Source organism: Trachemys scripta, chromosome 1, assembly GCF_013100865.1.
Source record: "Trachemys scripta elegans isolate TJP31775 chromosome 1, CAS_Tse_1.0, whole genome shotgun sequence".
NCBI lineage: Eukaryota > Metazoa > Chordata > Testudines > Emydidae > Trachemys > Trachemys scripta.
The window spans coordinates 81545824-81573219 of NC_048298.1; the positions used below are offsets into that span (position 1 = coordinate 81545824).

The 27396-nt window shown below is 39.2% G+C and overlaps 1 protein-coding gene across 2 annotated transcripts in view; it reads right to left on the reverse strand.

Annotated features, from left to right (window-relative positions):
- The window catches only part of CDK17 (cyclin dependent kinase 17), a 164001-nt gene that overhangs the window by 16471 nt on the left and 120134 nt on the right, over positions 1-27396 (reverse strand). For both annotated transcript variants that reach the window (XM_034773222.1, XM_034773232.1), the window contains exons 5-10: positions 16694-16819; positions 11916-11972; positions 10483-10597; positions 9750-9844; positions 7655-7717; positions 4202-4325 (exon numbers count right to left, since the gene is read on the reverse strand). In XM_034773222.1, coding sequence (XP_034629113.1) covers positions 4202-4325; positions 7655-7717; positions 9750-9844; positions 10483-10597; positions 11916-11972; positions 16694-16819 — 580 coding nt within the window. The remainder of the gene's footprint in view (positions 1-4201; positions 4326-7654; positions 7718-9749; positions 9845-10482; positions 10598-11915; positions 11973-16693; positions 16820-27396) is intronic.

The window sequence follows — 27396 nt, forward strand, 5'->3', positions numbered from 1 at the left end:
GGATGTGGTATACCTAGACTTTAGTAAGGCATTTGATACGGTCTCGCATGATATTCTTATCGATAGACTAGGCAAATACAAATTAGATGGGGCTACTATAAGGTGGGTGCATAACTGGCTGGATAACCGTACTCAGAGAGTTGTTATTAATGGTTCCCAATCCTGCTGGAAAGGCGTAACGAGTGGGGTTCCGCAGGGGTCTGTTTTGGGACCGGCTCTGTTCAATATCTTCATCAACGACTTAGATATTGGCATAGAAAGTACGCTTATTAAGTTTGCGGATGATACCAAACTGGGAGGGATTGCAACTACTTTGGAGGACAGGGTCATAATTCAAAATGATCTGGACAAATTGGAGAAATGGGCTGAGGTAAACAGGATGAAGTTTAACAAAGACAAATGCAAAGTGCTCCACTTAGGAAGGAAAAATCAATTTCACACATACAGAATGGGAAAAGACTGTCTAGGAAGGAGTACGGCAGAAAGGGATCTAGGGGTTATAGTGGACCACAAGCTAAATATGAGTCAACAATGTGATGCTGTTGCAAAAAAAGCAAACCTGATTCTGGGATGTATTAACAGCTGTGTTGTGAGCAAGACACGAGAAGTCATTCTTCCGCTCTACTCTGCTCTGGTTAGGCCTGACCTGGAGTATTGTGTCCAGTTCTGGGCACCGCATTTCAAAAAAGATGTGGAGAAATTGGAAAGGGTCCAGAGAAGAGCAACAAGAATGATTAAAGGTCTTGAGAACATGACCTATGAAGGAAGGCTGAAAGAACTGGGTTTGTTTAGTTTGGAAAAGAGAAGACTGAGAGGGGACATGATAGCAGTTTTCAGGTATCTAAAAGGGTGTCATAAGGAGGAGGGAGAGAACTTGTTCACCTTAGCCTCTAAGGATAGAACCAGAAACAATGGGTTTAAACTGCAGCAAGGGAGGTCTAGGTTGGACATTAGGAAAAAGTTCCTAACTGTCAGGGTGGTTAAACACTGGAACAAATTGCCTAGGGAGGTTGTGGAATCTCCATCTCTGGAGATATTTAAGAGTAGGTTAGATAAATGTCTATCAGGGATGGTCTAGACAGTATTTGGTCCTGCCATGCGGGCAGGGGACTGGACTCGATGACCTCTCGAGGTCCCTTCCAGTCCTATAATCTATGAATCTATGAATCTATGAATGTAAATATATTTTTGTCTTTTGGGGGTATAAATCAACAGAGCAATCTAGCCCTTGAGACTGACTGACACCCCAATCTGGCAGGAACACATCAAATCAGCATGTAAATTAAGAATTTTTAAAATGGCTGGCTGTCCCCAAAGCATTTCTCCCTGGATAATGGCTCAGTTAAGGACCTCAACCAGGGAGAAATCACAGATCTACAGTATCAGTACAAAGGCTGCCCCCTTCCCTTCTTATAGTGATGGGGTGGTAAGGGGGAGTCACCCTCAAAAAAATAAAAAAAATAAAGTCAGACTAAAATTTTGGGCTATCATAGCTATCAGAAACTCCTGTACAATAACGGCATAGGGTAGTGGCAGTGTTAAGTACTGTACTGCTTAAGAAATTTTTTTAATAGAATTGAAGAATTATGAAAAGGCAAGTTTAGCATAACATACTTGATAAATGCACTTCTTATCCTCCCGATCTGGATAATTAATTATATATTTATAGGGCTCAATATTTTTCTGATAAAACTGTGATTCACCTTTAAATATATAGGACTAGATAATGCCCACTGTTCTTTCAAGCACTGAGGCAGGAAAAAGGAGCAAAACATGCTGAGATTAATCCACATTTAATCAGCAGCAGGGCACATTGACTCAATGTGACATCATCTTGCACTTGAGTCTATGGAATCCCCTAAGCTTTATCTCATCTGGAGCTCTGTGACATTGGGAGTGAGGGGGATGGTTGGGCAATGAGGTGGTGGAGCCACAGGAAAACTGCTCTCTCCCTCCATGTCCAAAGGGACTTCCCAGAGTAATAATGCCAGACCATGTCAGCACTGTCTTAGGCAACCCTCTGTTCTCTACTGGCAACGGCTACCTTCAGAGGAATTTTTGTCCACGTGTGGGTGAGCAACCAATGGTAACATGGCTACTAGTGGAGCTTTACTGACATGGAGAATAATGGCTAATAGCAATAGAATCCATGTGAATGCCCCAATCCATTGTAGATGCTCACTGAATTTCCGAAAGTATCGTAGAACATCCATGGGTTAGAAGGGCCAAACCCTCTGGCAATTCACCAGGTGGGGAATGCTCCTCCCCATCATCTTAACAAAGTTATTTGTAGGAAAATTCTGCAAGATAAAGTTCACAGAGTTTCTTGGGCCCTGTGGTGATTATTTGGCCTGTATATCACCAGTTTCAAAGGAAGCACTAATGTTACTTTTAATCTCAACTCAGTTCATTCTCAGCTGACACTTCAACTCACACATATACCATATTGATGACCAATAAACTGCGAAGTCCTACTTTTGCTTTCCAGTTCAATACACAGAAACCAGACCACCTGCACACAAATATAGGCTCTAGATAGTGGGTTCTCATCTTTTCCCTGCATATGACTTCACATTCAACTATGTGCAATCAGTCATCCTCAGAGGCATTTCTGAACCAAATCCTTTCTGTTGGTTCCCACTGCGTCAAATGAAACACCACAGGAACTGATATACAGTTTGTGGAATATTTCCTGATGTCCAAGGATGAAATCACAAATTACTAATAAAACTGACTTGATCAGAAAACCAGAGAAAGAGAACAAAGATAGGGTAGGGGTCCTAACTACCAAATTGAAAGCTAGTGATATAAAAGATTAATTACAGTTCAATTAGGCTTTGTCTACACTGGAACTTCATATGCAAAACTTTTGTTGTTCAGGAACCCCCCAAACAACAAAAGTTTTACCGATGAAAAGTGCTGGTGTAAACAGCGCTTTGTCAGCAGGAGCGCTCTCCTGCGGACAAATCTGCTGCCGCTTGTGGGGGGGTGAAAGTTTTTGTCGGACAGCAGCTACACTGTGCAGCTTTTAGTGGCAGGGCTGTAGATGCACAACCGTGTCACTAAAAGCTGAGTGGTATAGACAAAGCCCTACACAGGTCTGCTTCCAAAGGGCTGCTGCCATGGCCAGAGAAAGTGTGTCGGGGGCAGGGGGACTGAGTTGTAACTGAATATAATGTATGTTATTCTGAAAACATGGTACAATTCCTGTGGGAGAAAAAAATAAAACAAACCAATGAGGAGTGAACATGTGAAGTCACATACTGGAGAGAAAAAATGATTTAACTTAATTTAAAATGTCAACTAAAAGATCATAAAGCAGGTATAAGAGTCCTTCTCAGATAAAAGCGAGTGGTAACAAAACTACTAACAGATCATGTGTGAAACTGAAGTGGCAGACAGAATGAATATAGGAAGAACTATGACACTTATCACTGTATCTCATATATAAGGCACAGAAAGATCTATAAGGCTGAGGTATAGTTCAGGTTGGATGCTGAAACAAATCAAAAAAACAAACAAACCAACAACAAACCAGCAATGCTGAAGCCAAACAATCAAACTCTTACCCAAACCAGATTAACAAACAAAAAAGAATTATCTGGATGACTTTCAAAAAGTCAGACATGAGCTGTAAACCTGAAATTCCAGCAGCTTTAAACCATATGGGCTGACTTCCCTCAGTGAGCTGACCAATAGGGGTATCCAGCACACAATGAACTTAAAAATCTATTTTTTCAGGCCAGCTCATGCTACAAGTGACAGCTTAGTATGCACCACACTGGAGGTATCTATCCCAGCTGCCATAGAAACCCTCTGGCAGCATGGAGCTGGCCTAATGATCTCAATTAAATAATGTATTGTTTTCCCTTTACGGGAACACAATAGCAAAAAAAATGAAGACAGGATCTCACCAGCTATATAAAGCTAATCAGCGTTACACAATATTGGCTTCAGTAACAGCCTTTGGAATGGATAAAGATATACACAGAAATGGTGTGAATGTGTATTTCCAGTGATTAATTTCCCTGCTGCTTACAAATGGTTTATGTACATAAACACTCCTACCCCCTTATGATTTCTAGGTCCAACAAGGTTTACTGGTTTATAAATCTTGGTTTATTTCCAAGATTTTCTTAAAATTGTAACTCTGTCAAGAAAACACTGCTCAAATAAAATAATTATTTTTTTCAGTCCATACCAAAGTCTGCTAGTTTTAGTTCTCCTTTCTCATTAATGAGTAGATTTTGTGGCTTCAGGTCTCGATGTAGCACCTTCCTCCTATGACAATAGGCCAAACCACGCAGAATCTGGTATAAAAATAGCTAAAAGAAAAACAAATTAGACTTTCAAAAATATTCATGGGCAAACGTGCAAAGTGGCATGTTACTCTTCCCTTAACAGCAGGTTTTGAGCCATCAGAGCAGCAATTACATGGCTATATTGCAAGCAAGACAAAAACCTTCTTACACAAGCAAGTCACTTTCCCATGCTAATGTATTCTGAATATCATAACTATTGTTTAAAGATGTAAGACCTATTTATGCCAGCCAGCTACAACATTATTATGAAACACTTAGCACAACAAAGATTTGAGAGTGATTTGCTCTATATAACAGAAGAGAATCAAGTGGCTATTTACGTTATAAGCATTTACTACTGCACTCTAAACATCTTTCCATGTAACACTCTCAATTACCATACTGATATTCCCTTCTGCTATAGATCTCTCTCTTACAAATGCAACTCTACTCCTGTACTCCACCATGTAAAGTCAATTTATTTATTGTATGGTAGGGAAAGTGACTACCAGAAGAAGCAATTAGGTACAACACCTCTAAACATTAACAAATCAAAGAAATATAATTGGGGAAATTATGCTCCACCAGTTGTGTCTGATATTTTCCCTTTGCGGTGTTTGCATCTTCATATAGTGTGTCACCCTCTATGCTTCTTCCTAGTCCTTCGGGCTGGCAAGCCAGCAACAGTAGCTCCACACTCAAGGACATTACTGCACAGAGCAACTACACCCACACACACAAGTCTAGGAGTTAGCAACCTCGTCAGTTTCCTGCGGTATTGCATAAATAAATACTGCTTTGCAATTGCTTCAAGTATTGAGTGCCTGGGTGTAAGCATGGTGCTTCTAGGTAGCTACTTCTAGCACCAGTTGTCCCACAACAATCCTTAGTCTGGTGAAGGGGAGTGAGCAGATAGAAGATTACTGATTAGGAAATGTAGAGTGAACACTTATGCAGAGCAGAAGGTCAGTCAGCATGACAGATTCATCATGATTAGTCCCGTTGAGGGGAAATACTAGAAAGTTTTTATATAACACAGTTTTCCAATACATGGGTTATTTTTGTAGCAGATGACACCCCCAAGTCTTCCACAAAATCCATACAAACAGGCAAGCTCCAGGTTATATTTGTCTAACCTCAGTTTGCTTATATCACAATGGGATTATCTCCATTGGGGCAGAAAAATTGCGACTATGCATGTTAAAAATGCAGACTTTGGGCCACTAAGTCCTGCCTCACCTAGTTATGCCTATATTGTTGGAGGGCTATAAATGGCCATTAAGGCACTCACAGATAGTTATAAAGAGGTTAGCTTCAAACTATAAAAACATGCTGCAAGATCTTTCATTTCATGTTCATCTAAGATTTTTTAACATGTCCTCTTCATCTTTTTCAATCTCTCTTTAAAGGAGGTATGGGAATTTACATTAAAGAATTTTCCCCTTCACTCTCTCCCAAAAGAGACAGCAAAGCAGGTTGACGATTGATTTCACCTCCAAAGGACATTAAAGCTAATGTGTAAACAGAAAAAGACAAAACGACAAACAGTAACCAATATCCAAATCGAAACCTACAGTACTTCAACAAAGAAAGGACTTTACAATATAACGTGAAGGCAAAAACAAGGACAACAATTCTGCTGGAATGTGCACGAAACACATGTAAACAAATGTTATTCTTGTACATTATGTCATCATCCACAATTGTGCCATTAACTATTGTACAAGTATCAAACCAATTTTCCCTGCATGTGTGTGCATGCATGATTTTGTTTTTGTTTTTTAGGACAACTACTTACAAAGTAACAAAATGCACTTCTTGCATCTGAAGAAGTGATTTTTTACCCACGAAAGCTTATGCCCAAATAAGTCTGTTAGTCTTTAAGGTGCCACCGCACTCCTCATTGTTTTTTTAAAGTACACTTCCATTCAATGTCAACAGGAGTAGAACTATTCCCCACATACCTTCGATGAATAGTTAACATCCTCTACACAAATTACATATTGTTAAATAATTAAGCTGATTATAGTCCAGCATAAGCCATACCATGGCTGGGCAACACTGTTACCTCAGCTTCAGTTTCCCCCATTTCCCCTTCTCGCTCCAAGGCATTTCAAAATAGTGTTCTGGCTTCTTGGGGCCTGGTTTACTAAACTATTGTGCAAAATAATATGAACAGTTCCCTTGGCCCTTCCAAGCACAAGTGGTTCCGTCCCAAGTCCCTTTAAACACACAGTTCTTTTCGGTTTTACAGTATTGGGTTCAACAGAATAAGGTTCCATCCCTGCTCCTACTATTACTTGGCTCTTTTCTGAGCGGAACACAGTACCTCTAGCCATTCCCTGGGCTCCATCCACAGCCCTTCTGATAGCAGTCTTTTGCCCTCTGGAACATGGTTCTCTGCTGCCCTCCTTTCTAGAAACTACAGTCCTCCTCCTTTTGGTACAAGATTCTCCACAGCTTTCCTTCCAAGGGCTGTCCCTGAATCTTGGCCTACCATCATTATGACTTTATTACAAGAGAGTCTTTGTGCTCCCTGGAGATCTCTCCCTTGAATGAGTTACAGGTTTTTTTAAAAAATCTTATAGCCCCACCATGTGAATGTCAGTTGGCCCCTCCCATTGCACAGAACGACTTATCCCCATGTTGGTCCCGCAATCATGCCAGAGAAAGCGTAAGTCTCAGAATGCCTGATCTACAGGCTAAGGCCTGGTCTACACTACACGGTTAGGTCAATGTAAGCTGCTTTGTGTTGATCTAGCTGTGGAAGTGAAGAAGCCGGCAAACGTTCTCTGTATGCTGATTTAGTACCACTACCTCCATGAATGGCATAGAATCACGGTCGATGTAATTAGGTCGATGCAGTGGCAGTGTAGACACTGTGTTGCTTACGTCGATTGGCACTGGCTTTCAGGAGCCATCCCACAATGCCCCACAGTGACAGTACAGTCGATACAAGTGCTCTCAGTGAGGATGCGCACCGCCAACGTAATGAGCCAAGTGTGCACAAACACAAGTGATTTAATAACTGTAGTGGTTGTATGCTGGCGTAAGTTAGGTCAACATAATTTTGTAATGTAGACATGGCCTAGGTCTTGGAACAGGACATAACAGTCCTTAAAGAGGACACACTGTTCTGTTAAAAATCTTATTTCCCAATAGGAAAATATTTTAAAAAGAACACAACTTTTACTAAAGCCATAATTTGTGTCATTAAACTCTTCAATATGACTGTATCTATTATTATCAGAAAGAGCAGTTGTGAGCAACTAAGTTGTAAGTTCCCTGTGGTTTTAAAATCAGAACAAAAAATATTTGAAATCAATCATTATCATTAACAAACATTCACTCACCTTTACATTGTGCATACTCATGATGTTACCACAGTCATCCATGTACTGCTTTAGGTCTTTGTCCTGTCAAAAAACCACCACAGTTTAATATAAAACAGTTTTTTGACAGAAAATTGAGCTTTTGATTCAATGGAATTTTTCACAAAAAGTATCTGTGTGCAGTGGAGAATTTTGAGTTTTTAATCAAATAAAAAAAAAAAATCAAAAACCCAAAGAGAGAAAACTCCCTCCCCCATTAAGAAAGTAAAAATGTTCTGCCAGAAACTCCCCCAGCATTTTCAGATCAGTTCTACTTATTATACAACATTTTATTTTTCCCCCCAAAGGCTATATGTTACATTCAATTTTAATTATTACTCATTCTCTTTATTTGGAAGAGAACTAAGTTTTGATTAATTCTGTGCACTACACCTTTAGATGTTCCATCACAGTTACCAGACATATGGTTAGAATAACTTCAGCAAATGCATATGTAATATGGAGTGAAAAAAAACTAAAACAAAATATGATTTATCAATCTGTATCATGCAGGAAAGTGACTTAGGTGTCTAACTGTAGGTACTCAAGTTTGAAAATGTAGGCCATAATATTTAACAGCTCTGTTTCAAAAGAAATGTAAAATAGTTATTTCTATACTGTTATTGTTTTACAGCACCTGCAAGTATGCTAGGTGCCTCACAGTACCAATATCATTCAACATAATACTGCTATTATTTTATTCTCTGTCCACTTTCTTCTACAATCCATAATCTTGGTTTAAGTGAGCATTTTGGTCCAGAAGTATAATAATTGGGGTGGCAAAATTTGCAGATGATAACTATCTTGAGTAGTTTTGTAAGTCCCAGGCAGACTACAAAGAGGTACAAAAGGATCTCTCAAAACTGGGTGATTGGGCAACAAAATGGCAGATGAAATTCAATGTTGATAAATGCAAAGTAATGCACATTGGAAAACATAATCCCAACTATACATATAAAATGATGGGATCTAAATTAGCTGTTACCACTCAAGAAAGAGATCTTGGAGTCACTGTGGATAGTTCTCTGAAAACACCCACTCAATGTGCAGCGGCAACCAAAAAAGCGAACAGAATGTTGGGCATCATTAAGAAAGGTATAGATAATAAGACAGAAAATATCATACTGCCTCTATATAAATCCATGGTACGCCTACATCTTGAATACTGCGTGCAGATGTGATCGCCACATCTCACAAAAAGATATATTGGAATTGGAAAAGATTCAGAAAAGGGCAACAAAAATGGTGAAGGTCATGGAACGACTGCCATATGAGGAGAGATTAATAAGACTGGGACTTTGCATCTTTGCAAAGAGACGATTAAGGGGGGATATGATAGAGGTCTATAATATCAGACTGGTGTGAAGAAAGTAAATAAGGAAGTATTATTTACTCCTTCTCGTAACACAAGAACTAGGGGTCACCAAATGAAATTAATAGGCAGTAGGTTTAAAACAAACAAAAGGAAGTATTTTTTCACACAATGCATGGTCAACATGTGGAACTCCTTGCCAGAGGATGTTGTGAAGGCCAAGACTATAACTGAACTAGATAAATTCATGGAGGATAGGTCCCTCAATGGCTATTAGCCAAGATGGGCAGAGATGGTGTCCCTAGCCTCTGTTCCCAGAAGCTGGGAATGGGCGCCAAAGAATGGATCACTTGATGATTACCTGTTCTGTTCATTCCCTCTGGGGCACTTGGCATTGGCACTGTCAGAAGACAGGATACTGGGCTAAATGGACCTTTGGTCTGACCCAGTATGGGCGTTCTTATGTTCTTAATAATTATCCATAAGTCAGACCTATACCAAGCAATTTATGACAATTTGACAGTGAATGTTATGTCTGACAACATAACTAGCTTTCTGTGAAATATGCTACTTGCTTCGATGTTCCACTGGATTATATGTAGGAAAATGGTATGATGACAGAATAATATCAAGTCCTTTATTTATTTATTTTTTAAAATGCACCACAGAGTTAATCGTGTTTGTGTTTCTCTAGGTAGAAAATTAAATAAGACTTTCTAAACAGATCCATTAAATGTAAAGCTTTATTATTGTTTTAATGCTTACCAGGTACTCGAAGACGAGAGTCAAAGATTTCTCTGTGTGAACAATATCATGTAAAGTAACAATATTTGCATGCTTTAGGTCTTTTAATAATGACACTGTAAAAGAGAAAAAAAGAAAATTAAAGCTTAAGGATAGGACTTGAGGGGAAAACTAAGGAGTAAATGTATTACTAATTAATCCAAATTTATTAGTTATTTGTTTAATTTCTATGGTAATTTAAATTTAGTTTTGACAATTTAATATTTCATAAAGCATTAAGTTAACCCATTCATTTACATAAGAAAATTCTAAAAACACAAATTCATCTAGGGCACACTGTGAAGCAGACAAGACCATGTACCACCCTGAACTGCAGAATTATAATTAATTCATACACTATATGGACAGACAGTATTTCAGGCACAAGTTAGTCATGTCATGTTATATACTCTAAACTCCAGAAAGTTGTTTGCTTCTGTTATAATTAACAGTAAATTATAAAAGCCTCAATAATTTCTAACACTTAGAAAGCTTCATTTATTTGAGAACACAATTACAGTCCATGAAATAAATGCATTTGAAATGTGTCTCAAAATTGCAACTCAATTAACTTGATTGCAGTACTCCATATGATAAATAGTGTTAGTTATTGTAATATCCAGTTTACACAAGAATAGCATCAATTCTTTGGCCAAACGGTATAATTTCAGTTAATGATATATTTTAAATAAAAGGAAAAAAATATTTTCCGCACCTTCTCTTATGGCTGTGCATGGTGCCCCCTCTTCATGTTCCAGTCGGATTTCTTTTAGAGCTACCAGGTTCTCTGTCAATTTACTTCTTCCCTTATATACTGTTGCATAAGTACCCTATGTGGTAAGGGGAAAGGAACACATTTAAAACTTTTCTTTTATAGAAAGCGCAACACACACACACACACACACACACACAAAAAACCCCTACCCCAAACAAATAAGATCTATGACAGGTCCTACAATTAGTTTCATTTTGGTAGCAGCAGCTTCTGGAAATAACTCAATTTATTTTTTCTTCTTCTTTTTTTTTTTTTTTTTTTTTTTTTTTTTGACACAAGCATAATTCATCAATGACTTTCAGACACAGGCCTTGATTTTCAGAGAGTCTGAGCACTCTCAAACCTAGATGAAGTCAATGGGAGCTGCAAGTTTAGAACCTTCTGAAAGTCAGGCCCAAACCTTTTAAGATATGTCAAGGAAACGGAAAAGAAGCTATCAAAAAGAATAAAAATATGTTCACTATACATTTAATTTCACAGGAGAAGACAGGTAAAACAAATGCAATTTTTCACTTTTGCTGACCTAATGGACAGTGTGGATTATTAAGCTCATCTTTTGGTATTTGCTTCATTAGTCCAATATAAGCTTCAAAAAAACACCCAGAAAATGTGTTACATAATTATACAGGGTACTGGAGAGAGATTCCATTTCAGAAGATTGCTACAATCAGTTTATATTAAATATCAAAAATAAGGGACAGTATCATCTCGGGAAATGTTACATATCCTGTATTGTTCATTACACTATAGAGTAATTAAAATGAAATACAATAAATCCATATCTATGCAGACCATCACCCTATATATTTATTAACATGTTCACAAAGATATGTTATAGAGCTATCCAAAATAAAAGGAGTTGAATTAAATGATAGGCATTTGGAGAGGGATGAAACATTACATCTCAAAAACAGAGGATTCATAATTGCAAAGTCAAGTAACATAGTATACAATATATGTGTGCTTTTGCATGTGTGTTTGTATAGCAGTCATTAGTATCTAACTGCTGAACAGGCAACACAGGCCTTCATAGCAACTGTTCATAGGATTTTCTAGTGGAGGATTTTCTAGTGGAGTTTTGCTTTTTCCCAAGCTCTATGAAACTAATTGGCTTGGTTGTGGTGGTGTTTTGTTGTTGTTTCGTTTTTGGTAACAGTATGCACATATACATATGTATATTGACAAGCTGAGTGATAGTGACATTGCTTTGTGTATTAACATATATGTTTAGTTTAACGAAAGAGCTCTATCAAATATGTAGATACAATGTAGTTCAACTTTAAAACCAAAGTCAACATATAAGTAAGTTCCAAGTAAAGAAAGCATTTATTATTGTCAAAATGATAATCACTACTGAACAAAATTATACAAACCTCTCCAAGCTTTTCCAATTTGATGTAAGTTTCCATTTTCCCAAATCCAATTTCTGACTGTAATGCAAGCAAAAAGATGGTACATTTAGTATAAACATAAAAATTAATCGGGAGCAGTATTTCACTGTATATATATCACTTATTCAACAAACTAAAAACATTTGTTTAATAAAATATCCTAAAGTGACTCATAGACTTTAAGGTCAGAAGGGACCATTATGATCACCTGGTCTGACCCCCTGCATGCTGCAGGCCACAAAACCGTCCCTACCCCTTCCCTTGACTCTGCTGTTGAAGTCCCCAATCCTGTGTTTTAGTGACTTCAATTGGCAGAGACCCTCCTGCTAGTGATCCCTACCCCATGCTGCGGAGGAAGGCGAAAAACCTCCAGAGGCTCAGCCAATCTACCCTGGAGGAAAATTCCTTCCCGACCCCAAATATGGCGATCAGTAAGACCCCGAGCATGTAGGCAAGAGTCTCCAGCCTGACCCCTGTTAGCCATTATACTATTTATCTACCATTGCTTGGTATTCCTTGGCTAATATGTTTTACCATTAAACCATTCCCTCCATAAACTTATCTAACTTAATCTTAAAACCAGACAGGTCCATCGCCCCCACCGTTTCCCTTGGAAGGCCGTTCCAATATTTCACCCCTCTAACGGTCAGTGGTGAAGCAATCTTTATAAAATTGTTAGGTTTTAAGAATTATTTTAGCACATCATATTACAAGGACTTGTCTCCAAAGAACCAATCCTGAAGCTCAGCATGCCTTCCTAACATCACCTCTAGTCAGCTATCAACTTAAATTTAAGAAGGTACAAACTGACCACCCTATCTTCCCTCCCAAACTCTCTTTACTCTCCCCATTTTGTCACTGCTGACAGCATCAGTGGGGCCTGTAACATGGGGATCATCTTTGACTGCTCTACCACCTCCCTTGCTCACCATATCCAAATCCTCGTGCTTCTCCCTCAAAAACATTTTTAAGATCACGTCTTTTCCTGCTAAACACTTGCTTAGGCCCCCATCACTTGGCTTGCTTACTGCCGCCATGTCCTCTCTGACCTCCCTGACACCTACCTTGTCCCACTTCAGTCCGTACCAAACACTGCCAGTAAGATCCTCACATTTCAATCTGGCTGTGTCACCCCATATCTTTGAATCCTCCCACATCTAGTTCCCACTTCTTGTCTTTGCCTTCTAGGACCTGCATAATTCTACCTGGCCCTATTTATCCACATTTGTCTCTTTGCATGTTGCCAGCCCTGACCCCTCCTCTTTGCCAATGCAAAGTCTTGATGCACTGTTTGTCCACATCTCCAACAAATGCCCCCCACGAGTTGGACTGCAAGCCCACTAACTTCTCTTTCAATTCCCTTCTCTACTCATCTACTTGATGCCTACAAGTAACTATAATGTGGTCATTGTAGGGTAATTCCTATTTACAATAAGACCACTTTACACTGCTCTGGCCCAAAAGGGGCCAGAATGCAGACATTTAAAATGGGCTCGTATAAATTAGCCTCTGCAGTGTCAAAACTCAGCTCTTCCTGGGGTTTGACTTCATTAACAAACTAATGATCAATAGGGTAGTAACATCGGATCCAAGCCTACTTCCTAAGTTTGGCTGCTTCTTCACTTTCTAATTCAGGGCAGCTCTATGTCTCAGATTCAAGATTCCTCTGACAGGGAAGTGCTACTCTGAAGTCTCCTTTTTCATTGTTTCCAGCTGGAGGGACTTTCCCCACAGTTTTGGTATTTGTAGCAGGTGCTGTGAGGTGGAGCTAGCTTCATCCCCTATTTCCCAAACAGACCAGCATGTGTTTTTTGTCCACTCCATTACAGGGCTTCCAGGCTTCCATTATAAATCTTATGTTCATTCCTCTCATAACTCTGTACAGGAAATATAGTTTTGCAGGAAATAAAAAGGAGGAGGAACTTCAGGTCACCACTTCCTATACTGCAGAAGAAATGAAGCCCAGTTGCTGGTGTTAGGGTCTATGGACAGTTTCTAGCATTTAAAAACACTTTCAAGGGATAATTCACGAAATAACCTGAGTGTTTGGAGGCTACGAGACTGTAATTCACATAATGAGTTTGGGTACATTTTGGCAGATTTTACAATGTTTACTCTATCTTTTTCTCCAATTATTTAATTAAGAATAGAATCTAGAGTAGCCAACAATACAATACAAGTGCATTCACCAGAGGCAGGGATACCTAATCTGCCCCCTACTCATTTGTATTACAATATTCATGATGCTACAATGCAGATCAGTGTAAGCAGTGTCAGGGATCATGGAATGGTATTTACCTTGTCCCATTATTACATTCCCTGTAAAGCATATAGGAACTAGTACTCTAAGGAGATAGTGTGGATGTTCTACCAGTTGTGGAAACATGTTAACATAATGTCATTACTTACCCAATTTAATGTATGTTGCATTAAACTCTTTTTTGAAAGTAGTTTGACTTTAGGCTATCATGTATAAAGATCAAATGCTATACAGCATTCTATCAGAGTAAGACACATGTTCTCTAGCATTAATTAAAATCCACCACTTGGCTAGAGGAGAAGGTGGGTAATGTAGATATGTCAAGACAGATATTCAACAATATCCAAGGTTTGCTTGCCTAGATGGTTTGGCACCAGTTGTGGTATATTTTAGCGGAACAACACTAAAGAAAAAAACTCCAGTGAAAGAATATTTAAACATAGTAAGCTTTCATTTTTCCTTCAAAGGGTGACTAGGCTACTTACTAATTGTAAGTTTTGCTGTAATACAAGTCTGCAAATCAGGACTTGTATATGCAGGTTTCAAAATTCTATTTATAGCCTCTTATTTTAATAGTTGATGCACTGAAGGTATCCATTCACAATACTGTATCTGTCAATACACATTAGTATAGTAAATGAACTATTATACAAAACTATTAAAATTTTGCAATAATGTCAGTGGTACGATTTGGAAGAGGCACAGCCAGGTCTAAAATTCAACCAATCTTCATCGTATTTGTTTTAAATTTCTACTAATCCTTGAACATATATCGGTTTTCAAAACAAAGGATGCAACATATGTAAATTGTAATTACTACTCTCCAGGCAACCTTTCAGTCACAACCTCAGAGAACTGGGTTTCATTTCATTTCAAGAGAGCAGTGCAGACTGACAGAGTGGAAGGACAAAGCAGCACCTGCATGCCCACAAACCAAAATGCAGCTGGCAGGTTTCATTTTAGACCTAGAAGTCCTGACAATATCTTTAAAGTACAGAGAAAAACCTCAACAACAGCAACAAAAAAAACAGACAAAAAAACCCCCAACACCTCCACAATCCATCCCCACAACTTGTGACAGACGTACCATTTCAAATACATATTATATTCATTAGAGGGCACTGTTTTTCTTATTTTCATTCTAGAATGCAGAGGGCATCCTAGACCAGACTGCTTTAGAGCTAACATATAATAAGTATGAATTTTAGATGCAGAGAAAAAAATAAGACTAAATATTATAATCCAAGCCTTCAACGTTTACTGCAGTACACTGTTACCTCAGAAAAGAGAAAGTTACCAGGGGACGGTATTGCTCATAGATGTGATAACAGTAACTCCAAAATACTTAAATAAATAGTTAATGATCTACCAAGTATTGAAACAAAGGTATTACATAGCTAATTACATCAACTCAGCAGAGGCATTTAGATATTTTCACATATCTAATTAATAAATAAAGCAGAATGTTCTCGCAAGAAAATTAATAAAATCAGCAAATAGAATTTATAAAGCTATTCAATTTCTTTCTTTATTTTTTATGCTTAAAAATGCTCCTGATAATGGCCTGGTTTGGAATGGGATAGAAAGTCTTTCATATCTGGGTCAATAGTCAGAATCCAACCTAGATCAGTAATGACTGAAAAATTATTACTTTTCAGATGGCTACTTGATGGCCTATGTTAAATGAAGTAATAGTCCATTTCCTAGGAGACAGAACTATAACTCTTAAGTCCAATTCAAATTGTAGGATCTATAATAATACCACAATTATAAACACAGAGCTCTCCCCCCAAAAAGAATACATTTAAAAAAAAAAAAAAAAGAAGTTACCTAAATGTAATTTTGCATGCTTTATTTGAATTGATTTGTTAACTAACCTTGAATCTATTTTTTTAAATAAAACAAAAACCTAGAACACCATGTCAACATAACAGTGGGAAAAGAAGAACATTTGTTATCACCATATTTGCCGAACTCCAAAAGAACATGCGTTATGTGTGTTTGTATAGCAGTCATTAGTATCTAATTGGTGAACAGGTAACACAGATCTTCATAGCAACTGTTCATAGAGGACTTCCTAGTGGAGTTTTGCTCTTCTCAAACTCTATGATTAAAAAATGTTTTCCCCTTAGGCTGCGCTAACTTAGGGATAAAATATGCACCACTGAAGTCAGTGGGAATTTTACCACTGACTTCAATGAATGCTGGCTCTGGCCCTTAGTGAGGAATGATGGTGAGAAAAATCTGCAAAATGGAAATAAAGAAAACTGGAAGAGAAAAATTTAGAAGTTTCATCCTGTAAGTTACTGAGCTTTCCCATGAATTTCAATAGGGAGTAAAGGGTGCTCAGCATCTCCTGGCTGCACTCAGCACCTTGTAGTCTCAAATAGAGTTAAACAATATATAACATGAAAATACATGGTATGCAGAGATATGACTGGAACTGACATTTTTCAAGTAGAACAGGTTTGTTTGGGAAGCAGAGATAACAGAAACTTACTAGTGATGCTCTACGAGAACGTCGACTCATCGGTTGATCAAATGGTGGACTGTTTATCTGCAGCTTTTCTAGATATCCATCAGGTATCCTGATGTCTGCAGGCAGTGACAAGCGCTTGTTCAGATCCTGAAGAAATAAGTAAATATTGTCAAAAGGACACAAGTCAATTTAGGGCTCAAAATTAGGCTGTGTTAAAACAAGTCTTTACAAAGATTATCAACTGAGGTATTTCTACAATTAAAAAAAGAATCAAGGGAAACAGTTTACTAATTTAAAAAAATTACATTCTCCTGTCATACTTATAACTCAAACACTTCAGCAACTGGCTACGAAAGGAGATCCAGAAAATTCAGAAACTGATCTAGAAACTGACTAATTTACTGTCATAGGAAAAGCTGAATGAAACGTAAAAAGTAAACAAATACAAATGGTAAAAAGTAATTGAGATTTTTAAAAATATTTTCAGTTTCAATAATTTATGATGTAAAAAACAGGTAGACTCAAGACTAGTAAGGAAATCCCTTTTCATAAAAACAATGAAACAAAAAGTGTCCCTTACGTAGACTGAAGAGTTAGCTATTCTGTTTTTATTCTGTTAAATATTAAAGTAACTTAAGAAATTCGTTTTCAATCTCATCCGTTCCGCTCCTACCTTGACAGTGTGGCAAATAGAATCACTTCAGCAAAATGGCCACCTACCTTATTTGAATCATATGACAATTACAATTTAAAGTGTCAAAAATACATTTCCCAGTTTACTGTGTTAAGCTCTCCTTACTTTGTTAACTTTTAGAAAGCTATCATAGAATCATAGAATATCAGGGTTGGAAGGGACCTCAGGAGGTCATCTAGTCCAACCCCCTGCCCAAAGCAGGACCAATTCCCAACTAAATCATCCCAGCCAGGGCTTTGTCAAGCCTGACCTTAAAAACCTCTAAGGAAGGAGATTCCACCACCTCCCTAGGTAACCTTCACCACCCTCCTAGTGAAAATGTTTTTCTTAATATCCAGCCTCAACCTCCCCCACTGCAACTGGTACCACTGAGAACAGTCTAGATCCATCCTCTTTGGAACCCCGAATCATCAGCCAATGCTAGTATGGGTCAAAACGCCTTTATATCGAGCAAATTTTGAAATAGAAATTCATGATATTTCTGAGATATAGATTTTCACAGGTTGTTTTCAGTTTGGTTTTGAACTTAAATATATCAGAAAATGAGACATCAATTATTCTTTTTAGTTGCTCAGTTGCCACCACAGAGATTTATTTGAAGGAGATCCTGAGATACACAACAAGGGCAGATAAGTATCTCCTAAAATAAAGTCATTGTTGTCAAATAAATAGGGTTTACCCAGGGTAAACAACTCTATGTTCAGTAACTAGCTGCACATTTACCTAGATACACCCTGCAAAGGAGCCAGTGCTCTTGGCTGTGCAGAGCAAAAACCTTGAATGCTTTTAACTTAGGTATCTCAGAGACTCCCTTGCTCATCATGTTTCCACAGCAGACGGTGAAGATAAGATGAGACACTAAAGCTAACAGCCTCCAGGTTTAAACAAGAATGACACTGCTGGCAGCAGGATGTTTTTAGTGAAGAATTCTTGACTTGGGAATTTGCTCTTCCCCTTGGTTCAACAAAGGCAAGGTCTGTTGACTAGTAGGGCATGCTGCAAAGCCTACCTATATGCTCACATTGTCTAAAAGCTGAAGTTTTGATGAATTAGTTGGCTTGGGAAGGATTTAATGTTTATACTGTATTTGTATTACATGCCTAGAATAATGTTATCCTGAAATAAATATATAAGAAAGCTGCATGAAACTCAGCAGTTCATGGCATTTCCAATAGGGATAGGTACACCACAATGCATGCCAGAGACTGACTCACATTTGTGCATGTGCTATATATTGTGGCCAGTGGATTTGCACATTTTCAGTGAGATGCCACTGAGGCCTGAATTTCTGGCACTTGGCTCACATCCAGGAGGCCTCTTTCTTTTTCACTCACTCCCCAAATCCCTTAATGAGATATAATGCTATGTGCTTTATCTAGACTTGTGTAGTGAGTGAGGATTATGCCCACCACCCACTTCATGACATAGTTTGAAAACTCAAAATGAATGTGTTAATATTTTGAACAGAAGTATGAAATTAGGCACACAATTTGTAATAAATGAAGTGTTGCTGAGCATCTGAATGAGGAAGATGACTGAAATGTCAACTAGCATTTCAAGCTTCAGTTCTACAAAATATCAAGATTGTGGCTTCGCAGTTCTTGAATAATTTTCAGCTTTGATATTCAATAATTTTGATATCATTGGCAATTTAAACACTGCCTATTGGTTTTTTGGGAGCATGAAAGAACTTTACAACAAAGAAATTAACTAATTATAGTGGGAGCTGGTAGTGACCCCCTATACTTAGGTAACCTAACACTTGACACTATAAGCGATTCTTGTGACCTCTTTTTAAGAAGGTCTGATGCTTCCATTGTTTGCAGAGGAACACTGAAAAATCAGCAAGGATGAAACCCTTGAGCTAGAGAAGTGCCTTTTCATTGTCCTATGAAATTCCATTTGGGCTTACCTCAATTATAAACCTCTTTTAAAAAAAAAAAATCACCATTTCCTTACTGCTGTTTGCATTCCACAGGAAGACTTTGGCAGCATGCCAAAATAATAACCAAACACCAACACTCTAAAGAGAAGGCTTTACCCTGCCACCAAAGCAGCAGCTGCAGCCATAGCATTACATACTGTACTGGGAATGTGTGGGAGCTGTTGGCTCACCGGGGTTGGGGAACACAGGGGAGAGAACTAGACCAGTGGTTCTCAACTTTTCCAGACTACTGTACCCCTTTCAGGAGAGTGATTTGTCTTGTGTACCCCCCCCCCCCCCAAACTACTTGCTTACAAAATCAGACTTAAAAATACAATACGCTATTACTGAAAAATGGCCGACTTTCTCATTTTTACCACATAATTATAAAATAAATCATTTTGAATATAAATATTGTACTTACATTTCAGTGTGTAGTATATAGAACACTATAAACAAGTCATTGTCTGTATGAAATTCTGGTTTGTACTGACTTCTCTAGTGCTTTTTATGTTGCCTGTTGTAAAACTAGGCAAATATCTAAATGAGTTGATGTACTTCCTGGAAGACTTCTGCGTACCCCTAGGGGAACGTGTACCCCTGGTTGAGAACCACTGGACTAGACCAAGAGATCCAGGATCCAGCATATGGCCAAAGTATTTCATTCTCCCTTCTCCAGGAGCAGAACGTAGGGCAAATACTCCCCAGATTCAAGGATAGAGAGGATAAGAGAGCTCAGCTGGGTTCCCCAAACACCTCTAGACCCAGCTCATAGAATTAATAGTCCACCGTTTCCCCCTCTGGGATAACAGCATACTCCTGCTGCCAGCTAACACAGTCCTGTAGCTTAAGTGGTAGATGTCCATGCTGTAGGTGCAGAGTTCAATCCATGCTGATCGTGCATGATACTACAATTTAAATACATTTTTACAGCTTTTTGTACATAATTAAATTTAGAAAAAATAAGGTTTACATGATGTGTAGATCAGCCCATGTAATGAACTACTCCGGTGAATCATTAAATTAAATATTATGACTAGGTTTTAAAAAGGTGCTGGATAATTTTATTACTAATCTACATTTGTATTGGTATAAACGGAAATCTTGATAATGATGATACAATCTCCTGCTAGTTTCTGGTGATAAGGGTCAAAGTTTTTCTATATAGCACTGTAAAGATGGGTTGGTGTATCACCTGGGATGAAGGGTGAAGCATTCAACTTCACGTAATGCCTTCTTGGCACTGGATTCTAAACAAGCCAAGATTTACCAATGATCTTACCTACAGAAGCAGAATATTTTCATGAATTTAATTTTCCAATGCTTTTAAAATGTCATCTTCCACAAGCATTATATTTGGTGAATTTAGGTTTTTCAGAAAGTCAAGTAATCATTCAATAGATAGTATCTCATACCGGTTAACAGAGGCAGGTTGTCAGATTATTTTGAATTACCTACAGACTTTATGAAAGTAAGGCTGAGTATTACTATAGTAAGTGTTCTTTTATGATTGGTTCCCTATTAGAGTGACCAGACAGCAAATATGAAAAATCATGAAAGCGGGGGGGGGGGGGGGGGGAAGAGGGAAAGAGAGGAATAGGTGCCCATATAAGAAAAAGCCCAGAATATTGGGACTGTCCCTACAAAAATCGGGACATCTGGTCACCCTATTCCCTATTAAGTGATGCTGTTGGACAGCAAATATCTTAAGAAACTGTAGACCACGGCATTTCAAGTAGTGGGCCACAACTCAGTGGTGGGTGCTGGGAAGGCATTCTCAGCTAGTTACATTCTACCAGCTGAGAGGGGAAGAAAAGCAGAAATATTGCTGCAGTTCTTAAATCCAAGCTGGAGTTTATGCAGGGAAGGGAAGCAGCTCTCTTATGCCTGCTATTGCTGCTCTACTGTCACCTGACACAGAGAAGTTCTTGCCCTCCCTTTATCCCTCCTTCCCTTCCTACACAGCACTCTTCTTCGGAGCACAGAAACTGGTGCTTCACAGCTAGTTATGCAGCCTTGAAGCAGCACTGCCAAACCAAGAGCTAAGATTTGTGTGGGAAAGAGGGAGCAGACATCCCACCATATAGCCAACCTCCAGTATCTCTCACAACACCTCCCAATCCCCAGAAATTGTCCCATTAGCATTCACATGTAGAGCTGGGTGAATAACTAATGTTTTAGTTCACTGGCAGTTCCAACCCCCGCACCCCCCAATTCAGTTCTGTTCAAACCAAATCTGAAATTTTTCAGAATTTTTGGTAAATCAATAAAGTGTGACCCAAAAATATTTTGTTTCCAGATATTTTTTAAAAGGGCTTGATTCACAAAACAAGGAGATGGTGGTGGTGCCTTCCCTTATAACTTTACTCCTGAGGGAATTCTGCACCAAAAAAATTAAAAATTCTGCGCCAACCCTCGTCCCGCACACAATATTTTAAAATTCTGCATATTTTATTTGTCAATAAATAAATGTTGAGGCTCCAGCATAGCAATGGGGAGCAGAGGCTACTGGCTGCACAGAGGTGAGAGATCATCTTACAGCCCCCGCCCCAGGACATGGACTCGGCAGTAAAGCTGCACCCGATCCTGACACAGCGCAAGGGCAAGGCCTGTCCCAGAAAGTGAGAGGGACAGTCATGCACAACTGATCCGGGTGTGGGCAAGCAGGCTCAGCCTGGCAGGATCCAAGTGTGGAGGGGAATAGTGTGTGGGGATCCAGGTGTAGGGTGAGAGGGTTCTGTGTGGGGCAATCTGGGTGTGGGTGGCTCATTGGGGTCCAGGTGTGTGTGGGGGATATGGATGCGCAGGGACTTGCTGGTGGGTGCAGGGGGAATGGGACTCTGCAGGGCGGTCAAGGTGAAGGTGGTTGGGGGCTCAGTGAGGGGGGGGATCCAGGTGCTGGAGGAGTGGGGCTTAGGGGGTTGAGGGTCTCAGTGCAGCTGGTTGGGGCTCTGGGGTGGGTTTGGCAGGCTCGTCAGGGTAGTCCAGGTGCAGGGGGGTGGGTGGGATTTGTCTGGGTGGGGGTTGGAATATGGCAGGCTCATGGGGGGGGGGGTCTGGGTGAGGGTCCGGAGGCGGGGGGGGGGGGGGGGGGCGCAGGGGGGGGGGGGGGCGGGGGGGGGGGGGGGGGTTCAGATGCGGGGGGGTTGGATGAACAGGGCAGCAGCTCTCCATACAGTGACCACCTGCCCCTGTGGCTGAGGAGCAAGCGGGGAAGGAAGCGGGGTGGGGCTGAGGGTGCGGAGCTTCCTGCAGCTGGGGGAGGTTTCTGGGGATGCATCTGACCCAGCCCCAGCCCCTCCTTGCAGGGAAAGAGGAAGCTAGCAGCTGAGCCTGGTGCTGGGTAGAAGCCACCAGTCAGGGCATCCCTCCCCGCCAAGTGATTTACCTCTCCGCCAGCTGCTCCGGGCACTTGAAGCGACACACCCACATTGCTGGAAGGGATGCATGACCAGTCTTGTGGCATCACTTTGCTTCCCCTTCAGAAAGTCATTTTTCTGCCGGGAAGCAAAAAAAATCTGCAGGGGACATGAATTCTGTTTGCACACAGTGGCGCAGAATGCCCCCCAGGAGTACGTAACTTTTAGCCTAGTGGTTTAGGGCATTCAGCCAGGATGGGGAAGACCAGGATTCAATTCCCCGCCCCCCATACACACACCTGACAGAGAAGGGAGCTGAACATGGAACTGGAAACAAAATAATTCAGTATAGTAGTTACAAGAACACACCTGCAGAGAACTTTTAAAAAATTGCTCTCCTACTCCCCCACCCCTTTTTTTAAAACCAGGAGCTACGAGACTCTTAGTCTCAATGACCTTTATTGAACTGTGAACTTTAAACTGGTGTACAGTGTGCCAACAATACTTAATACAGGTAGCATGGGTTTGTAAGTAAGTACTCATGTGAAGGCTAACGACTGACTCAGACAGAAAAATACCAATACAAACAAAAAACCCACCTCCCTTATACACATAAGTCCCTAAACAGCAAATTTTTCTAAAAGAAAACACAAAAGTGACCAAAACCTTTTTTTTTTTATTTTTGACTGTGGCTTTTTATCTGTACATGGATTTTGTGTAATGAAATATGTATCCAATATGTAAGCAAACAATTCTAAGGTGAGGGAGAATTAAAATACTTCCATTTTCTTCTGTTTTAAAATCACTATTATCTGTTAAGAATACATTATTTTGATGTTTATATGTGAAATTGTCCAATAGTAAATAAAAGCAAATTTCTACTCAATATGTTAAACTTCCAAAAGCAATTATATATATATATATCTTTCGCAAGTTTTAAATATTGTATGGAAAGATCAATAGCTATCTAGTAGATGCTAAATAATCACTGCCTTAATATTTGCTCTACCTTTTAAATTTTAACTGCCCCCTTCTTTTGTTAATGACAGGGGGACTGATGGTTTTTCCTATGTTCTTTATAATTCTGAGTACCTTAATTATGTTCCTTAAACTTATCTCCATTACACAATGTTAAAACAGTTTTAGTCATCTCCCATCATACAAGTTCCACTCTCTCTGTAACCTATTTCACATCCTTTCTCTTCAGCTTTTGAACTTTTGCTATAATTTCAAAGGTAAGGCAACCAGAATTTGACATCCTATCCCAGGGGATAAATGAATTTATGTATGTATGTATTTATTTTTAAAGCAAGATTCATCTGATCGTAGAGTATTTTAAAAGATGGCAATAGATTACTCCATCTACACAGCGAGCACAGAAATATTCTCAATTAATTCCTAACTTCCAGACACCCAGTATTCAAAATTTTAGACTTCAGAGACAAGATGTAGATTATGAATGCTATATATAAAATGAAAAATCTTCACCTTAGGAGGTTAATGTAATGGCATTTTCCTTGCATGTCACCTTTAACTAACTTCAATTTGTATGCCAGATATTATTGCTTGAAGATGATAGTTCCTCAATTATGATTCTTCCATAACTATCCGTAGGGATATTTTATCACTGAACAAGTCATACTGGCCAGTAAGTCTGGTTTGGAAACAGGTCAGCTGTTAAGAATAGATCTGCTATATTTGTCAATGGATTTTTGATATAAAGAAATACTGAATTATGTTCTTGTTGCGGTGTTTCAGCAATTCTTCTCAGTTTCCAGCCCTGTATGCCTTAACAGTTCACATTAAAAAGTTAAATTACTTTTTGACCTTTTTTAAAATTCAGTTTAATTCTATTTTCTTGCAGCACTCAAACAAATCTATATAGCCTGGTCTGGTGTCAAGATGAGACCCACTGATGGTATTATTACAGACAAGTAGTGCTTAGTCTAATTTTGTTTTAAATGATCAGGCTGAGGAACATTTTAAAATTATGGGGCTATACTTACAAATAATAAATTCAGAAGCAATCGCTGATCATGGACAAAAAGAGAAGAAAATGTGTTCACTACAGATTGACTGTACTTTAAAAGAAAAATCTGAGTGATTCTCAAAAGATACGTCACTTAAGTTTGCTGGATGGCAATATACTGGCGAACCAGAGCATGTATTTATGCGCTCATGAGCAACAGTGTGTTCTGTTTTATGCATTCTTCTTTGAATTTATCTCCAAAACATGCTATATGCCAGTTGTTTCACTAAAGGTAACAATATGAAGGAGCGCTTTCCCCCCCTTCCCTCTGCTTATCTTGCATTTCCTCTCTTCATGCATTGTGTGTATTCTCAATCATGCTTTAACAATGGAATAGAATCGTAACAATAATTAAGTGTAGATTGTGACAGACCGACAATATCCTGCAATACCTAGAATGAACTTTACTGAATTAAGTTAAACTTTATTGAATGAAGTTTAACATCTTTGGAGTGTATTGTATTAAAAATGCAGTTGTGTATGTGTTATTATGGAATTGTAGATATGTACCTTCTCTAGGAAACTGACTAAAGCAATCGCTGGAAGGTATTAGGAACTTCAAAGGCCTTTTTGGAACAATACCTGTGAAGTGGATTTCCCAGAAGTACCTGAGGAATGCAAGTGACCCACTTCCCTTGTCAAGCTACACCCTGGGAAGGATACCCATTGTCTACTAATTACCTGCTCCTGGAAACTCCAGATCAAACCCCATTGAACTCTATAAAGGGTGGACCAAACATGTCGTGGGGGTGCTAATTCTGAGCTGAAGCTGTGATGAACTTGTAACCACAGGGAATCCCCCCGGGGCTGGGGTTTGAAGAACTGCTCCTGCCAGAATCCATGTTAGGGTAGGGGGTTAACTCTATTAAGTTGGGTAGTTTCTTTTATTGTTTTTAATATGTTTTCTCTGATGCTTTTTACCTTAAAAATAAAGTAGGCTTGCAAAGGAAGTTCTGTGTGGTACCTTATAACTGTAGCATTTACGTTTGTTAACCATCTCTAAAGAGACAATAACCATGTTCTGCTTGGGCAGGCTGTCTCTGCTGGAGACAACACAGTATAAGCAGAGAACTGTGCAGCCCAGAAATACTCCAGTCAGAAGGGAAAGAGATGTGCATCTCCACCCATGAGAGGCAACAGCTGAGGAGCTGGATGCCTGAAAGTGTGTTCCCTATTAGTGGAAATACAGGTGTGGTTGCCCTGAACTGTGACAGACCACTTCTAATATTTGGTAGGGCACCAAAATTACATTTAATCCAGCAGTACCTAGTCTGGAATAAAAACTCCTGAATACTTGAGTTCCTCATACCAAGCTATTTCTCTGATCTGCCTTTCAATAATGTTAAACTCACAAGTTGCTGTAGACTTATACATTTGCCCGGGTTATTCCAGAATACCTTGCTTCGGGGTGTATGAAGCTGAAAAACTTGTTTTTGATCCTACTTGGTATATCTGCAGTGATGATTTAAGTGCAGCATTCTAGTTAGGCAATATAAAAAAATGACAGCTCCTGTAGTTTCAAACAAGTTAGAAAAAAAGAAAGAAAAAACCTGGCCTCTCTGGCTTTCCCATTTTGTGTTCTCTTCAGTCACTCCAAACTGCTACTCTGAATATCAACTTCCTCATATTAGAGAGACAAAGGATGAGGTAATAATCTTTTATTGGACCAGCTTCTGCTGTTCAGAGAGAGAGAAGCTTTTGAGTTTACTCAGAGCTCTTCAAAGAAGCTCTGTGTAAGCTTGAACGCTTGTCTCTCTAACCTACAGAAACTGGTCCAATAAAAGAGATTGCCTCCCACCTTTTCTCTCTAATATCCTCGGACAAACACAGCTACAACAACACTGCATACTGTACAACTTCCTCATAGGCCATTCAGTCAGGACACTCCCTTCTCAAGAGTCTCGTCACCAGTGGCACTCTCTTGCCTTCCTTCTCAAACTCAAACTTTTACTTCTCATTCAGCTATATACAATCCGACTCCTTTCCTCACTGCTTCTTTCATCTCCATTCCCCCTGTCCCTCAGGGGGGACAATTTGTGCTCAGCACAAATTTCCCAACTATCCTCGTAATTGGATCTGTGAGCCTTCTTCTACGTTGCACTTTATGCTGGGAAATCTCTCCCTTTCACCTAATGGATCAGGCTTCCTGCCTGTCATTGAAATCCTGCCACAAATATGCACACTTCCATAAAGTCTAACAACTTTAATCTACCAAAGATGCAGTGCTAAACTGTTTTTAAGCATAGGGTTGGCAGTTAGAAGAGTTGGGTTATATTTCTGACTTATGCCAATTCACCATGTAGCCTTAAGCAAGACTTGTCATGGGCTTCAATTATCCCATCTGTAAAAAAAGAAATACTAAAGCTTACAGAGCTACTTGGACTGCTTTAAAATCTATAGATTAGAATATGCTATAAGTGTAAAATATTTAATTTTTAAAAGATGCACTGTTATGTTAAAGTATCTTCTGATCACCCTGTGTACTTTGTTTTAGAATGGGGACAGTGTTTTTCTCTGTTTTATACAATGCAGAAGACATTATTGATGATCAGAAATATTACATATTATTAACAAAATGACAAAGGAAACCACAGAGCCACATGGTTGCAGAATTCCGGATTCCAACTCCCACTATGTCACATGCTGCATCTCAAGTAGGAAGGGGGAGAAACGAAAAGCCAGCCTACTTTCATTTTTGTCTTCCACCAATGTACCAGC